This window comes from Lepisosteus platostomus, chromosome 5, assembly GCF_059453375.1.
Source record: "Lepisosteus platostomus isolate fLepPlt1 chromosome 5, fLepPlt1.hap1, whole genome shotgun sequence".
In the NCBI taxonomy this organism is placed as follows: Eukaryota; Metazoa; Chordata; class Actinopteri; order Semionotiformes; family Lepisosteidae; genus Lepisosteus; species Lepisosteus platostomus.
Genome location: NC_142615.1, coordinates 51,702,202 through 51,720,802, shown reverse-complemented (window position 1 = coordinate 51,720,802; position 18,601 = coordinate 51,702,202). Strand labels below are relative to the sequence as shown.

At 40.0% G+C, this 18,601-nt stretch overlaps 1 protein-coding gene across 2 annotated transcripts; it reads left to right on the top strand.

Annotated features, from left to right (window-relative positions):
• The first annotated feature begins 4,387 nt into the window (after positions 1 to 4,387).
• Positions 4,388 to 14,179, top strand: LOC148669082 (uncharacterized). 2 transcript variants are annotated; one of them, XM_088632476.1, is made up of 2 exons: positions 4,388 to 5,016; positions 11,983 to 14,179. In XM_088632476.1, exons 1-2 carry the CDS (start codon positions 4,629 to 4,631, stop codon positions 13,317 to 13,319), a joined length of 1,725 nt encoding a protein of 574 aa, XP_088488602.1. In that variant the 5' UTR covers positions 4,388 to 4,628; the 3' UTR covers positions 13,320 to 14,179. The 2 variants fall into 2 exon arrangements, with proteins under 2 accessions (XP_088488602.1, XP_088488603.1); XM_088632477.1 differs by lacking the exon at positions 4,388 to 5,016 and having other exon boundaries at positions 12,074 to 12,212; positions 12,340 to 14,179.
• The last annotated feature ends 4,422 nt before the right edge of the window (positions 14,180 to 18,601 follow it).

Sequence of the window (18,601 nt, the reverse complement as noted above, 5' to 3'; positions counted from 1 at the left end):
TCGCAGCGCATCCTGCTTTCACTTTAATGCGCGTCCTGATGTACCCCGGTCTCCCGCGTGACAGGTGGGGACAGGTGACAGGTCCTATACTAACGAGGAAGACATCGCTCTCTCCGACCCCCGGCATCATGTCCCGACCCACCGTGCTGGAAGCCGACGCGTGCTGTGATTCCTTTACGGAGCAGAAATGACAACCGAGGAGCCGAGAGATCATTTCAGCATTTCGCGTCTGAACGGAAAACACAGACGACCAACTCGGAATGACTTGCCTTTGACGCTAATCAAAGCGTTCTTTGTGCATCGAACAGACCCACTCACCTCTTATTGTGGCGGGATCTGCACAGTGCATGTCGCAGCGCTTCCTGCTTTCACTTCAATGTGCTTCCTGATGTCGAGTCGTGTGCCGTGCGAAGGCTCTGAAAGCGCGAGCAATGAAAAGGTGCACGGCGCTGTGGAAAGAAACACAGAGAAGTGAAAGCAAAAGGAGGTAGAAAGCTCCTGACAGCCGCTTCCTCTTCCCCCCCCCTTGCATTTTTCCCGTCTTGTTGTGCTAGCTGACAACGGCATGAAGAGGAAAACGGAGAAACCTTTTTTTATTTGAACAACAAAAATAAATATTATACAAAAAAGAGCACATGTGACGTATCAATAACATCGTCAGGGGCACGTGCTATAATCCAACTACACTTTCTGAAAATTCTACTGTCCAGACAAATGTACATGCTGATCTGCACTGAGCTGCTCATTTGAAATCCAGAAGGCAACACAGCCGCGCTCCTATACCAAGAGCCAAACCTGGACCGCCTGGGTAAAAAAACAGGAAACCTAAGCACTTATCCATAGTGACAGCTTTTGAAAAGGAGCTCTAATATTCACAAAAACGAAGACAAGGTTTAAAATACTCCATAGGTTTAAAATTCAGGAATATGAATGGTCAATTGTTTACAATTGGAGCTTTTATGTTTCGTATGATTTAGTGACTTTTTTTACAACATGTAGAAAAAAACAGCACACCTAAATGACAAAGCCTTAGAACTACAGAGAAAAACAAATTGCGTTTAAAGTAAGTTTAAAGGCTCGAGATAACAGTGCAATATAAACGCAAATGTTTGTCGTCTTTGTGGCGCTTACTTTTTGTTGCTTTATCGAATTTCATGCAGTTTATTTCTGACATAAGACATAACAAGCTTGTGTATTTATGAAAAAAAAGCAGGGCAACAATTTACGTTAAATGCACATATAGTAAATGTATTTTCTCATATAATGGTGTGTTTTTTTGTCTAAAAATCGTTCATGAATGGTTTAACAGACACTTTGCATGATTAAAAAAATATATTTATGAATCTTAATGTTTTATACAATAACGTTTTATTGTGAACATCGGCCCTGTTTATCAATATCACCAGTACAGTTCTGGATTTTATTCTGCCTTCCTACGCACATATGAATTTCCTTTCACTCAACAGCTCGCATGTGTGGTACTGTAGCTTATTAGCGCCAGGGAGAAAAAGAACGTCGTTGGCTTTTAAATGATGAACCATTTGCGTTTATACAAAATGACAAAACGTTGTCGCTGACATTTGGCCATACTCTGTTTAAACACCTGTTGTTTTCTCTAATATTGGCTCCTGTGCTTCGGACCATTTGTGAGAGGAGAAGACACTGAAAAAGTCGTGAGAAAGTGGATTTTACACCTGTGCCAGTGCTGTAGTGGTATCATACAGACGCCCATACAAATCCATCACAAGCTGGAAGCTCTGGAAGGCAACATAAAAGATTGCTCTGTCCGTTGGTGGATGAGGTATGCTCGTTTTTTTCAATGTAAAATGTAATGTACAAAGATCAAATTTGATTCAAAATCCACGAGAGGAAGGGAAGATATCACTTAAAAAAATAAGAACTGAATATTTGGATCCGGGACCTCATACTTATCAAATTATTAAAATAATACTTATTAAAATATCAGATTGTGTTTCTGCAACATTTCGTGCACAGGACGCCGTATTTAACAATAAAAAAAACAGTCACAACGAGGGCTTTACACGCAGTCCGGGGTATTTTCCCCTTTTATATTTTTGCCACTTTATATCGAACCTGTTACACTCCCAAAAGTGCAGAGTAGCTTGTAAATAAAAATGTACAATTCACCGCTGGTATAAACAGATGTGGGCCTTGTTTGCCTTTGTAAGCATTTGTTTAAAAAATAAGTTCACAATACGTTAAAAACACAAAAAAACACAAATTTAATCATATAACGATACAAACTCAATACCAAATCATTATGCCAATTAAGTACCTATCCTTTGAAAACAGAGAACACCTTTATATCTACAAAAAAAAACGTGACATTTGTGTATACTTTTGAATTACAATGCAGGCAGAGTAGTCCTCTGAATTCAAAGATCAGATTTTGGCCAAAACAAGACAATCAGACGGGAGTTGAATTCGGAACAAGAGCCTCTGCTTCGTGGTTTATTGAGCTTTTGATCAACGTCTGAGTTAAAAAAAATTGCTATTTCAACTCTTTGATTGAAGTACACAAGAAACACATTCCTCCAAGCCAGAGTCAAACCAGCAACCTAAGGATTCTTCATTATTGCCACTACAGTCCTCTGCTCTATCAACTGAGCTATCTGTTTCTGGCACATACTGCCCAATGTTGTGCAATGTTTTGGGTGATTTAAATCACAGTTCGACATCAGGTTTTCAACTCGTTTCCTTAGTCTTGTTTACCTTGAATTTAAGCCACGAATCAGGTTTCTACAGTATGAGCTTCTGGAGATATTACAAAATGTTTGATGGGGCATCAATCATTCCAGGCGGATATTGACACCTTTTTTTCTCGAGGGATCATATTAAACATTTCATTAGGATCGAGAGGAGGATCGCCATGAGACACAAAACAGTTTCTTTCTGTCTTTCTTAGAAAGTAGCATTTGTGCTACATTAATAATATTTTCGTGGAAATATAGAAGTTGTAATTTTTAAAACTTATATTTGAATCAAAATGTGGTTTTGAGTTAAATATTAGCGTGTTCATGGAATTAGTTTGTGTTTGTCATTACTATATATATATAGCCATGTTACCAGAATTTGTAGCTGAAGTTTAATACTTGTGTTTTTTATGATGATTAGCCATTTGTTTATTACAATATTGTATAAAATGCATAATTTGAACTATATATTTTTCAGGGGTGAATAATTGTATATTCTCAGAATAAATTTCTAGACCAAATCATTGGCTTGATTTACTAGTTTCTACAACTATGAGACCTATCTTTGATGTATAATAGACCTTTAACTATATAGGTATAATAGTCCTCTAAATGTTTCCGTATAATAAAACTCCAACCATTTATGTATAATGGACATACTGTATAATCAGAGATGTGTAATTGACGTATAATGATATATGTATATTAAAATTTCATTCTAGACCAATTACGGACCACATTTATACATCTAAGGTATGTGTTTAATCAATGTACTGTACATCAGGAAAATAAAGCATATGCTCAGTAGAGGGGTTGTCATATTTTGTCTGTTAATCAAACATAAACAACAATTATGGACAACCATTTTTTGCCAAGGTTGTGAATATTATAATGCCTTTAAAGTCACGTTTAAACTTTCTGTAAAATTAAAAAAAAAACACAGAAATACAAGCGGGCACTGATTTGTGTTCACGATACTCAAATGTAACAAATCCTGCTCTGGAAATTGTCGTTTCTCCCCTTGTGAGCCACAATCCCACCAAAAGGTCTCTGTGTGTCTCTGTTTGGGAGATGTCAAGATGCTGAGCCTGTGCTGTGCTTCAGTGGCAGGTGTAGAAGACACGCTGTTGTACACGGAATGCAAATTGAGCTCCTTGGACATGAAAACTGACAGATGGTTAAACCTTCTCTCAATAAACAGGAGATCCTGTGTCCGAAGTCCTGAGGTGTCTTTCTTCCTGTCTTGTCATACAGAATGTATCATTAAGGACGACCACATATGGCTTGATTTTGTTAAATGCAAGTATTTATTTCCTTTCTTGGAACCACTTGTTTTTCGAGAATTTCTAACAATTTGTGAAATATGAAATAGAAATCTTGCTTATAAGTGCAGAAGAAATACTGCCAGTTGGCAAGAGAACGACACCATTTTTTTTTCTTTAACCAAAAACCTGCATAGGGAGATAAAAATCCAATTGAAAAAATCCACTTGAGAAGTTTTCGTTGGGGAAGATGGTTGTGGAAGGGCAAAAAAATCGCAGGTGATTCACTCCTCTTGACTAGGTGGCGCTAGGAAGTGCAGAGTTTATATCCGGCTGAAGAAACTCCTCTTTCTCAGCTCCGCTTCTCTATTGTTTTGAAGTTGCGGCCGCGCTAACGAATGACGTCATTATACTACGCGACCCTGCATGTACTTCAACTACGTGTGGGTGACTGAATAATTTTCTTTAGATAACGAAAGTTGTTGTTTTTCTTTAAAATAACTTCAGGTTCTGAATACGTAACGTCTTGTCGACTGTGTTTATGCTTGAACAGAGCACAGCCCTGACAACAGGATCTGTGAAGAATAAAAAATAAGTTGTTCTGTTTAAACTTCGGAAGTCAGTCTTTGTTTCTGACCGACTCTGAAGAAGGATGGCGGAGTGCTTGTTAAATCTGCAAACCCAGCTTGACTCTTTCATGCACGTTTTGCTCAAATCGATCGTGTATGAAGTGTCAGAAGTTTTTGGAAACAGGATGTCTGACTCCGAGAACGAGTTTCAAGACAAACTCCGCAATATCTCCCAGATCCTGGTGAGACGGGCCGTGTTTAAAATCACACAGTGTGTGGAGGACAGTGTCGGGAGTGAAATGGCGCAACTGAAGAAGGAAAACGAGAGCTTGAAGTGGAGATTGAAGCTGTGGGAGAAGGAGTCGGGAGCAGAAGGATATCAGGGACCGACAGATCATGTTGGATACACGCTTCTCTGTGAAGTGACTGCAGGAATAAAAGAAGAAATGGACACGAAACTAGAGCTGTCAGGTCAGTGTGGTGACTTGTATGTAGTCGGGATCTGTGCGAGTTTAAAAACAGTGTCTTTAACTTCCTCACTGGTGAGAGTATAGTGGAGAGATGCAGAGTGAAGTGGGAAAGACTTGTGTGTTGTAGCAACGGGATTTTTTACTGGAAAATAAACTGTTTTGTCTGGTTACGGTAATAAACACCTCGTTCAGATTCAGCAATTGTTTCACTGAATCAGTGAATAAATACAACGTCATTAGGAAAGAAAACGTATAGATATTGATTTTATGTCGTATTGGCTTTTTATATATTTACTGATGAATGTGTATATAACAATAATTTTAATCGGTTTAAGTATTTCAGTCCTCCGGTCCTCCTCTTCTCAATGCAGTCTTAATCTTAATGTACTGTAGTGTCCAGTCGGTCAGTGAGTCTGCATTAACCCCTCTCTCTCAGTGCTGTGTTATTGTACTACAGTGTCCAGTCATTGTGTCTGTATTAACCCCTCTCTCTCTCAGTGCAATGTAAGTGTACTTTAGTGTCCAGTCAGTGTGTCTCTATTAACCTCTCAGTGTCAGTGCAGTGTTAAATGTAGTGTGCAGCGTTATGTGTAATGTTGTTGTGATATTATTCCAGTAGACTCGCATTTTATACAGCAGTTTTGGTCCTGACAAAGCCTGTATATCCAAAATTGCATATAATCAGAACACCATCCTTAAATGGAGCGGAGGGGCGGAGCAGTGGCTCTGTGGCTAAGGATCTGTGCCTGTGGCTGGAAGGTCGCAGGTTCAAATCCTGCGGCTGGCAGAGGAATCCTACTCCATTGGGCCCCTGAGTAAGGCCCTTAACCCTAACTGCTCCAGAGGTGCTATACAATGGCTGACCCTGCGTTCTGACCCCAAGCCTCTCTCCCTATCTGCTTGTCTCATGGAGAACAAGCTAGTGTATGTGAAAAGAGAAATTCCTAATGCAAGAAATTGTATAGGGCTAATAAAGTAATCATATCTTATCTTAAACAACTCATCTGTCACTGTACTAGCATGTCCATGTATATAGTGTAAATTACAATAAAAACAGTGATACAATTTAACTTTTCTTGTCTTGCTTTTTTTCCCTCTTTGTACTTATATTGATGTTCATGCTGCATGATAACTAGTGACTAGTTCCCAAAGAGCAGCTCAGCTGCGTGCTGTTAAGACTTGAATTTTTGGGGATTCCCACATCTTTATTTATAGTATTTGATTTTTTTTTCACAGCTGACTGGCTATACATGAATTTGTGTAAAAATACGTAACGTAAAATATGAGTCTGCTGTATTTTAAATCCTTTTTCAAGTTATGTGTTCAGAGATGAAGTGTGTTTGAATCTGTGATGTATATCAAGTTCTGAAAATGAGTTTTGAAAAGTTAATTTACTTACTACTGTTGTGTCATACAAATGACAAAGTTCAGGTGTCAGTGAAGCAGAAGTCTCTTTATTTCATATGCATATGGAAGTCTGGCTTCCAACCACCGGACTTAAAAATAAGTAGCTAAAGATGTTCTTTTATACCTTTAAACAAACAAGTTACTATGACGCATTCTAAACAAATGATAAGACAGCAACACATGCCGATTAATTATATCTAAGTTGCAGACTAGACAACAGTTAGTTCTTTTCACATTCTGGGCGTACAGCCAGCTTACCAAATACATGCCCTTTACCTTACTGACCAAGAACAGGCAGCATCTTTAAATATTTGGGCACAAAGCTAACTTCAAGACACTAGACTGCATAGTTTGCAAAATACAAAAAAATACAAAAACAAAAAAATGATATTATCATCTCACTTCCCAGGTCTCTCCCTTATCTCTTCACTGCTAAATAACGTCTTTGCTATCTGAAATTTAAATTTTAAGCTAGTACTTTTTGTGTGGATATTACTTCCTTTTGAGCACTACTTGAAGCTCGTGTTAAAACTCAGGGCTCAATACTTGACCCTTTACTTTTCAGCATTTACATGTGTCCACTTGGTCAGCTTTTAAGGTCACATGGCCTCAACTGTCATTTCTATGCTGATGATTTTCACCTAGACGTCCATACCAAACTTGACACTGATGTGGCTTTCTCTATTTTATCGAATTGCATCTCCGACAGAAAAAAACCTATGTGACTCAGAATTTCCTTCATCTTAACTGTGACAAGACTAGAGTCATGCTTATTGGCACCACCCACAAACTTTGTAAAACCAATGCTCTAGACCTATCCGTAGATAGTTCTGTACTTGAGCTTCAGTCTAAATTGAAAACCCGAAGATATTTAACTCAGACCTGACATTGGACCCATATGTGCAGCATATTGTCAAAGCATCTTCCTTTCACATACTATACAGCCACCTTTGAAGGTTTTATATACAGATGCAGCCATTCAAAACGCGTGAGGTACACCATGGTACAACATGGTGGGCGTGTTGCATCAAAACACGGTATGATGCAGTGTAACATGTCATATGACGTCATATCGGAAAGTATCCGGAATCACCTTGTAAAACTGCCAGGAGGAGCTATTAAAGGTTAACTCTCATGTACAGCATTTGAGCTTTTAAATTTAAACTGTGTATTACAGCATGTTAATCATCAGTCATTAAAAAGTTAGTATATTTTTTGAATGCAAGATTGTTCAGTTGGGCAAAAGTACACAACACAACCTTTATCATAAATATTTTAATTATGCAGAAATATTTTATGCATCAAAGCCTTTACCGAAGATATCACTAATAGTATTAATGAATGACCTTGGATAAGCTGTAAACTCAAAGTATTACGCTGGTCCACATTATTTGTAACCGTCATTTTAAATGAAAATACTTTTAATTTTTCATCGACAAAAAGTAACACCACAGCATTTCGTTGATCTAACTAACAAGAATGGGACATTAGCTAGACAATATGATAAAGGAATAAATGACTTTTTTGGTTTATTTCTTTAACACATTTATTTGAACATTTCCATCGATTGTACAAGCACTGAAAAACTGCCAAATCCCTAGTTCGTCGGGCATTTTCTTTTACTATAACAGACATAAAAACTCCCTTGCTTTTAACAGAGCGTTTCATAATTTCTTACAACGAAAATGATTTAAACTGCGACACTTTTATATCAAGAGCTCAAAATATCACAAGGATCCTCAAGAGATCAACAAAGACAACAGAAAAAGATATGTGTATCAGATACTGTACATGAGAATCCAAGCTTTTTTTATCTACGCTAAGAAGTAGTCTTTAAAATTTCTTCATCACACAGTGAAGTCAAAATTCCGGGATGTGCGTATATTAGAAAATATAGGACTTCTTCGAATGTGTGTCAGGCAATCAGACTTTGGGACCAGAATTATCAGTTTTATTAAATGTCTTTTTGATACAATCAGACAAATGCAACATAAATTGTTATCTTTGTCTTTTAAGTATCTTAATAAACTATCAGCATAGCTTTCTCCCCGTTTAGATTTATTTTTCTTGGGATTTTGGGATCAAACGTGGGAAGATTAGATTGTAATCATTTTTATTTTTTAAATACATTTTAGGAAAGTGTAATCTATACTAAAAAGCTGTATTTATTTTAATGATTCCCTCTCGCACTCCAAAACATACTGGTAGGTTAATTGGCTTATGGGAAAACTGGCCCTGGTTATGTGTGTTTGTGTCTGTCTGTCCTGTGATGGACTTGCGCTATGTCCAGGGTGTATTCTGCCTTGTGTCCGTTGCTTACTGGGATAGGCTCCAAATCCTCTGTACTGGATAAAGAGATTAGAAAATGGATGGAAGTAAAGGCACTGTGTGGATGGAACTATACACAGTGTTAGAAACCCACTGTGAGATGGCAGCATCTCACTGAGGCTAAATTAATTTATAGGGCTGGCTTAAGGAAACAGCCTTTCCACCTCTCTTGCACATCAATAGCCATACCTAGTTAGTTATTTCAACAAATCTTAAGATGCTGGCTCTGTGGATCCGCATCAGCTATGTTTGTCCATTCCTTCAATTCATGTGCATCCAACACACAGTTCAATGCTAGCAACTACACAAAATCTAAAATACAATCCTCATTTCAGTATCTATGTAAACATACAGTCTGTTAACTTCATCATCTTCATCAAAAGTATGCCTAACCCCATCAGGTTGTGTTCTTGTTATCAGTGTATTCCTCAACTTTCCTCAAATTATCTTTTTCCTACCAACATCTCTAGTCTTATATCCTGCAATAACTCAGCCAACACTTAACCCCTCAAAAGCTGCATGTGTTAATTTCTTTAAATCACAAATATCATATGTAAATACTGGCCATGTAATACTCTGCATGGTGGAATAATAGTTTATTTTAAAGGGAACTAGAGAAACTAGGAACTAGAGAAATCAAGAAAGCCATTTCTTTCTAGAATTAATAAATGCACATCCTGTTCACTGGGGAAATTAAATCCACACTTTAATATGCATCTTTAATATGTTCAGAATTTGACAGCGAGAATCCTGATCGGGATGCATTACGCCTGTCCTTGCACTGGCTTCCTATCAGGTTTCGAGTCAACTTCAAAATCCTCATCCTCATTCAGTACCTATCTGGCTTATTATCTGTCTACTCCCCACCTTTGTCCGTCTGACTCTGGTCTTCTAGCTGTCCTCAAGAACATCTACATTCTGTGGGTGACAGGACCTTCTCTAGCTGCACCCCAGAGCTCTGGATTTGTATCCCCAGTGATATCAGTCACCTACCCTGAGTGCATTTAAATCTAACCTCAAAACCTTTTTCAGACGAATTAGTGTCTGTATCTGCTTCATTTTCTAATTGTGGTAGCACTTCTAACTGCTTGTCTTTCTTTTATGTATTTACTTTGTAATCTGTGGTCCTTATAACTGTTTTTACATCTACTGCATTGCTTTATTGCTTTGTCACTCTTCTCATTCGCTCTTTGCTAAATGACTTTTCATACTAATCTGATCAATCTAACTGCTTATTTTCTGTGCTTTCTCTATCCTGTTAGATTTACAATTATTCTGAAATTTTTCTTCTTGAAATGACTCATTTTTAAATACCTTTTTTCACTGTTAATATCTTGCAGCAACTATGCCACAAAATATACACTTAGCTCAACCTGACAGTTCATCCTGCTACCAACATTGAATAAAAAAATCTTTAGATTTCTATATTTGTCTTTATCTAGTGGTTTCATTAGTGACACAGGCTAAACTTTCTTGGAAAAATGTATTTTATGTGTTGCGAAAAACTGACTTGCTTTAACAAAATATATTTACAGATCCTTTCGCCTGGCAATCTACCTGAATGCCCAACTATCTGTGAAGCCCTCCATGAAACCATGTTTGCTATTAATTCATTTGGATCTCACTGACAGAATTGCTGTTTTTTATGCGTGCTAAGTTTCTGATTCCTCACTCTGTTTCATGTGTAGAGATGGATAAGACTTTATTGATCCCAAAGGGAAATGGACGTACATGTTCATGAACATGTTTGCATGTTCTTTTGTAATATACACTTTTTGTGATTTTTTTGTATATCTAAGCAAGTGTTCCTGCATCCCTCTTCTGCACTATGTATAGTCATGGCTTTTTTCTGTTTGCTTATTTCAAAGTAACACCTGCTACATTTCTAAAACTTTTTGCTCTTGTGCATTTTTGTATTTTTTACACCTCTAGCACTTTAACGTCCTGAATTTATATTTGCCTTAATTTGTAGGACGAATTTTAGTTTTAGCCTTAAAAAGCTTCAGTTTTCACTATCTTTTGTTTCTTGTCCTTCAACTGTTATTATTGATCATCGAAGTATTGTACTTGACATGACTTGATTCACCCTTTCCTGAACATCTGTGAGTGGCAGAGATAGTGCTGTCTCTGGTGCGATCTTTTGCAGCTGACATTTCACTGTTTTAAACGAATAAGAAATTAGATTGCTCATAAATCACTTATTCTAAATAAACACAGTGTAATTGCTCTCTGAAAATGTTTGATTTGGAGACCTTGATCGAAACTGATTTTAGATGTCAGAAAGGATTTATTTTCTCTGTGTATTTCTGTGTGCGTATTTCCTACATTGCTTTGTCGAGATTTTAACTTTATATTTAGGCTCAGATTTCAACTATAAATCTCACACTAATTACTAGCGGTAAATACTGATGTTTTGCTCCCTCTTACCACAAAAATCTATATGTATTGTATCTGGGATGACCTAATTTTTGTACGTGTACCTACTGTGATTCGGAAACGGAACGGTTAAAGATGGCGACAAGTCAGGCACCCAGAGGGAGGGGGAGAGGGGGTGCGTCTTCCTGCCTCCATAACTAAAATGCCAAATAGGAGTGGCTTAAGCGATGTACACAGTCATGTAACTGACAGTTTGAGGTAGCCTATCGTATAGATTTCGCTTTGTTGCTGATAGATTAAGCTTTCGAAACTCAGCCCCAAATTCATGTGACTGATTTTTCACCCTGTTTCATTGGTTAAACGCAATGATCACATGCACCACCATGGTAACTTGGATGTGTAGTTTTTAATTCAGTTTGAATTATAACTGTACGTACTGTCTTCATATTTGGCAAGGGCTTTAAAGAGAGGGCGCGTGAAAAATATTCGATGCCGTCGTCCTGGAAGAATTTGACCTCAGAACGTTTGACTAGCCTACTGAATGTTCCTAAATTAATATCATTTATGACCTTCTATCTATATACCTTCTTCTGCTCCTCTTCTTTTTATGCTCAGCTACTAAAATTTCCCTTTAGCGGTAAAATTTCCTATAAATATTCAATACTAAGCGGATTAAAATGTGCACAGTAAAGAGATTAAATGATTAAATCTTTTCACTACCGACTAATGCACCATGAGTGCCCGTCGGTACCGTGCATTTTGAATGGCTGCATCTGTATAATAAAGTTTATTATTATTATTATTATTATTATTATTATTATAATAAAGGTCTTGTCTTCTTGTCCTGTGTTTTCAGGCTCAGAGGCCAGTGTTCTCCCTGATGCTGGGGAAAGGGCTCCTCTTGAACAGCAGCACAGTGAGGAGGAGGAGTGGAGCTCCAGTCTGATGCAGGAGACAGAGATCACTGCTGCAGAAGGGAAAGAGACACTCAGTGAGCAGCACACAGAGAGCAGACAGAGTGTGGAGGATCTGGACTCTGTGCCCATGATGAAGACGGAGCCTGAGAGTGGGACACCTGGACTCTTAGTATGTGATGCTTTTACAGAGAAGATTAATAATCAGGACACGAACAATATGTCACAAGGTTGTAATGAACTTTACTGTGTCTCTGTACAAGAGCTCAAAGAAGAACTGAGTGAGTTTAATCTTACAGATAAGGACATGGAGCCCCAGTTGATTGACCCCGCAGAGCTGAAGAAGGAGCCCCAGGTGATTCAGACTGCTGAGCTGCACACTGAAGGACACGATGGAGAAAACAAATCTCAGTTTCAGAACAGAGAGCAAAATCATTCCATGAAGGATTTGCAGAATAAGAAACCCCAGCATGATCAGACAATGAGGAAGAATCACTCAAAGCCTTGCTCAGATGGAGTGGACAAACTGCCATTAAAACACAGGGATGAGCAGCCTTTTTGTCAGTCTAGAATTTCAAAAAACCTTCGCTCAGGAGAGAAATCTTTCACTTGCCGTCAGTGTGGGAAGAGTTTTAGTCAGTCACACAACTTAAAAAGACACCAGGGTATTCACACAGGAGAGAGACCATTCAGCTGCAATCAGTGTGAGAAGAGTTTTAGAGACTCAAGTGCCTTAATAGTCCACCAGCGCATTCACACAGGAGAGAGACCATTCAGCTGCAGTCAGTGTGGGAAGAGTTTTAGTCAGTCAAGAACCTTAATAGTCCACCAGGGCATTCACACAGGAGATAAATTATTCAGCTGCTGTCAGTGTGGGAAGCGGTTTAGTCAGTCACACTACTTAAAAAGACACCAGCGTATTCACACAGGAGAGAGACCATTCAGTTGCAGTCAGTGTGGGAAGAGTTTTAGAGTCTCAAGTGCCTTATTAGCCCACAATCGCACTCACACTGGAGAGAGACTGTTCAGCTGCAGTCAGTGTGGGAAGAGTTTTAGTAAATCAAGTAACTTAAGAGCCCACCAGCGCACTCACACAGGAGAGAAACCATTCAGCTGCAGTCAGTGTGGGAAGAGTTTTAGTCAATCACATGACTTAAAAAGGCACCAGCTTGTTCACACAGGAGAGAGACCGTTCAGCTGCAGTCAGTGTGGGAAATGTTTTAGTCTTTCAAGTAACTTAAGAGCCCATCAGCGCATTCACACAGGAGAGAGGCAATAGAAAACACTAGGGAGGAGATCACACACCTATCTACATCAGTGGAACTGCAGTGGAGAGGGTCAGCAGTTTCAAGATCCTGGGAGTTAACATCTCAGAGGACTTAACCTGGACCCACCACACTAAAACCATGGTCAAAACAGCACGGCAGCGCCTATTCTTTCTCCGTAGGCTAAAGAGGTTTGGCATGCCATCACATATCCAGGCCAACGTCTACAGGTGCACTATTGAGAGCATCCTGACTGGTTGCATCACTGCCTGGTATGGGAACTGCTCCGCCCGGGATCGCAAAGTACTGCAGAGGGTGGTGAAGTCAGCACAGCTCATCACCGGCTGTGAGCTACAAAACATCCAGGATATCTACTCAGCTAGATGTCTGAAGAAGGCCAGGTCCGTTCTCAAGGACCGCAGTCATCGCAGTCACAAACTATTTTCCCTCCTACCATCCGGTTAACGGTACCAAAGTATTCGGTCCAAGTCCAACAGACTACGGAACAGCTTCTACCTCCAGGCAATCAGACTGCTAAATAGCCAACCTCCAGCTCCTTTAGCAAATCACCTGTAATGGCTACATGGACACACAGTTTTCACTGTATTCAGCATAACTGCACTACTTGTATATATTGCATACACCATGGACACATAGCAGCTCTACTCATATTGAGTTTTATTAAATTTCTATTACATCTGTTATTATGTAACCTTATTTTCATAATCTCAATTTTGTGATTTTTGTGTTTTTGTGATTTCTGTGATTCTTGTGATTTTTGTGAGCTTGCAGAAAAGACATTTCATTGCCAGCAACTACTGCTGCATGCTCTGTTGTTGTGCATTTGATAAATAAACTTTGAAAATAAATTGTTGCAGTCAGCGTGGGAAGAGTTTTAGTGACTGAATCACCTTAAGACACCACCAGCGCATAAGATAAGATCACTTTCTCACATTAGGATTTTGTCTTCTCACAACACTCTCACTATGAGGCCCACAGATAGGAAGAGAAGCTAGGGGTCAGCATCTCTGGTGTAGTTGTGGTTAAGGGCCTTGCTCAGGGGCCCACCAGCATAGGATTTCTCTGCCAACTGTGGGATTTGAACCAGCAACTTTCCACCCACAGATATACATCCTTAGCTACAGAGCCACTGCACCTAATCACACCAGAGAGGGACCTTCCAGCTGCAGTCAGTGTGGAAAGGGTTTTATCCAGTCAGGTGACTTAAAAATACACCGCTTTAGTCACCACTTTAGTTTTTGATTTAATCATAGTCTTAGTCAAGTCAACTGAAATGTCTATTAGTTGAAGTAGGTAACTGCGTCAGCATGTGACATCTGTTAAAGGTTCCTCAGCTGACACTTTGCGTTTTCTTCTCTTTTCAGCATGGAACAAACCTGTACTTGTTCCTAAAATGTCTATTAGTTACTTTGTAGTCACCCACTTTTGATTTAGTCTAGTCAACTAAATGTTGACTATAATTACTCTTACTTATGGTTGATTAGAACAGAATTGGTTCTAGTCATGCAGTTTACTTTATGTGTATAATAACATGTATAAAGATTTACATGTTAGGATGAGCGATTATATGAGCGATTACATTAGGATGAGCGATCCCTCCTCAGCAAAGGGCTCAGTTTTGTACCAGTTCCAAGGAAGCTGGACATCCCCCAGACCAATGTCGACCTTAACCGCTTTTACCGCAGGATCCGTCTCAGAGCACATTTTGCCGACAATTCCTCTTCACAGGCAGCTGATAACAACCCGGTTATTGATGTCATTAACAACATTAATCCCAAACAGAGCTGTTGGACTCCCTCCTCTGGCCGTTTTCCACCAGTTGATTATTTCATCAACCAATGCACTAATCAAGCTCCCAAGGCACTCTCTATACCCAGTAAACATAGGTCTAACCTCACCCAAGGAGAAAATCAGGCGCTCCAGTCTCTTCGCAACAGGGATGATATCGTCATCAAACCAGCGGACAAAGGAGGTGCTGTTGTGGTGTGGCATAAGGATCTGTATGTCTTTGAAGCCTAAACAACTAACTGACACTAACTGACACTTCTGCCTACCTCCCTCTCCAACAGGACCCTACCACTGACTACCAAAAGGAAGTGGTATCCACCATTTCCCTTCTTATCAGCGGTAACGAGCTCCCCCAGGAGGCGAACCGGCTCATCATGGAACATCCACAGGTATCTCAATTTTACCTCCTCCCCAAAATCCACAAACCGGACACCCCTGGACGGCCCATCGTATCAGCATGTAACTGTCCAACTACTTACATCTCAGCCTTTCTCGACAGCCTCATGAGACCGCTGGTTGAAGATCTTCCCTCATACATCAAAGACACCAACCACGCGCTCCAACTTTTCAATGATTTCCAATTTCAGGGTACCGAATGCCACATTTTTACCATGGACATCACATCTCTGTACACCGTCATTCCCCATAATGATGGCCTTACAGCCCTCAAGCACACGCTGGACAAACGCACAGTGCTTGATCCACCCACCCACACCCTGGTACGCCTTGCAGAATTGGTCCTCACACTGAACGCATTCTCTTTCAATAATCTTTATTACAAAAAGGTCAGTGGAGTTGCCATGGGCACCAGAATGGGACCCAGCTATGCCAACATTTTTGTCGGCTGGGTAGAAGAACGCTTCTTCGCTTCCTACACTGGCTATGTCCCTGACTTCTATAAACGATATATTGATGACTGCGTTGGTGCCGCCACATGCTCCAATGATCAGCTTGAGTTCTTCCTGCACCATTTCACCAACTTCCACCCGTCCCTCAAATATACGGTTAACATATCTTCCACCACTCTTCCGTTTCTAGACATCCACTTGTCTATCAACTACCCCCGTAGACATCCACTTGTCTACCAACTGTCCACTCGAAGCCCTCGAAATGTACTCATTTTTCATCAACAGAGAATACCCCAGCAGTGTGATTGACAGGGCCCTTGCCCGAGCCAAAAACACCCCCCGGACCATCAACCTGATCAGGAACTCTCGCCGTAACAACCGCATTCCTTTCGTGCTTCCTTACCACCCTAACACACTTCCTATCCCCAGGACCATTAACCACAACTTTTCCATCCTACAGAATGATCCCTCCATTGGGGCCCTCTTTTCTGATCGCCCTATCATCTCATATCCGCCGACCACCTAATCTGCGTAACCTCCTTGTTCACAGCTCCCTTGACCGCCCTCAACAACCATCCACACCAGGCACTTTCCGTTGCAACAGAGCTCGCTGTATCACTTGCAAGTACACAGCCACCACCACACTCATTCAAGGCCCCTCAGGACAATTCCGGATCACCCAGACAGCATCTTGTACCTCCAGCAACCTTATTTACTGTATCTCTTGCAGTAAATGCCCAGCCATCTACATTGGAGAAACAGGAAGGAGACTCGGAGACCGCTTCAGAGAACACGTCAGGGCTATGAAGATTAAAGATCTCTCCAAGCCCATTGTTTCTCATTTCACCTCTGACGGCCACGACCACTCTAATCTCTCCGTCTGTGTTCTCAAAGACGGTTTTCCGAACTCATACATCAGAAAGACCACCGAAACTAAAATTATTCTGCAGCTAGGATCACACATTCTCCCTTCCCTTAACGACAGACTACTGTTCTTTTAAATTTTCTCCATTCATTGGAAGTTTCATTTCACACCTCTCTGCACCCATTCTGACTTCACACCTCTTGATTGGCCTCTCTTTCTGTCCCCTGCTCCCGCCTCTCACTCCTCCTCCCTCCCAACCTTTGTTCTCCCGCTACTTTACCTTTGCCTACTGCCCTGTCTCTCTCACACCTGAAGAAGGCTCCACGGCCGAAACATTGTGTTCTCTTTCTTCTTTTTTTCAGCATGGAATAAACCTATAACTTGTTCCTTTTTTAATCAAAATAATATTAAGACCTGTATGTATTCAAATAGTATTATCATTATTTATACTTACGCATCAAAAGACGATTGCTGAGAAAAACATGACAGTATTTAACCTAAATGGCAAACAACAAATATCAGCAATGCATTGTGGTATATAACCAGAAAAGATGCTGTGTTAGATGTGTTTTCAATTTCAATTATATATGCATTTATTAACGTTGTCAATATTATTACGGTTGCAATTTAACCATGGTGAGAATCCCTGCCTGTCATACAAGAGAGTGGGGTTTGATTCCCGACAGGGAGCTAAGGAGCTTTTTCTATGACCTGTTTACAATTTAAACTGTAGTGTGAGACACCTTTCGTCTACAGAAATCTATTTTTTTTAAAGGAGATGAATTGGTTATAACAACACAAAACATCAAAGTGAAGTTGCTTTTCAGCAACTCCTTGGCTACATGGGAATTTTGTTTTTTTGACAGTAGGGTCATTTGCAAAATTAAACAAGGAATTGATTCACTCCTGTGGAATACTGTATAAAATGGAAGACAGGTTTGATACGGAAACAACTACACACATTTTAGTTTTTTTTCCAATTGTACTCCCATCAAAGTGACATAAGAAAAGTCATTGTCAGAAGTGGGATATGAAAACAAGCCACCAGGGGAGACGGCTGTAATAACGTCACCAGAAATATATTGAAAACAAATGGGCTGTCACTAAGGAAATTCATAGAGAAATACAGGTCCCACCATAAAACACCATAAGGAGTGCAAAACATGTTAAGTTATTTCTGTACTTCATCAGTGTCGGTAAAAGAGGGACTCAAGGACACAAAGACTCTAGTTTGGGATTCAGGCTGAGAAAGGGAAGTGTGACTTTGGACACAGGGCATTGCAGAGAGGAACAAATGGCGCAACGAAACAAAATGCCAAAACCCCAGATTGAACCAGGGACCTTTAGAGCATCAGTCTAAGGCTTTCTCAGCTGAGCTATTTCAACCTCTGTGTACGATCCAACCTCTGCTGTCTGCAGTAGCCTCCCAAAGTTCCAGCATGAGTGCACGAAGAGGAGTGGTAGAGTGTTACTGCAATGTCATTCAGAAGGGTAGTGATCCAGCTCAGCTCTCTGAGGTTTGGTAGATACATCTTCTTCATGAGTAATGTAGGATCAACGTCTTCAGGCTGGAGGAAGGGCTTGCATTTTGGCAGTAGTAACTGACTGAGTAGTGTCTTCTAGGACCTGGTCTTATCAGGTTGCTTTGCCACGTTTGTCAGTTCTGCTGAAAAGACCTGTCTCTAGGAAATTTAGGAAGCAGAAGAATGACTATGTGAAAGGTGACATGATCTGCTGGCTGTTTGATGTGATCATGAATGACACAGGAAATTCG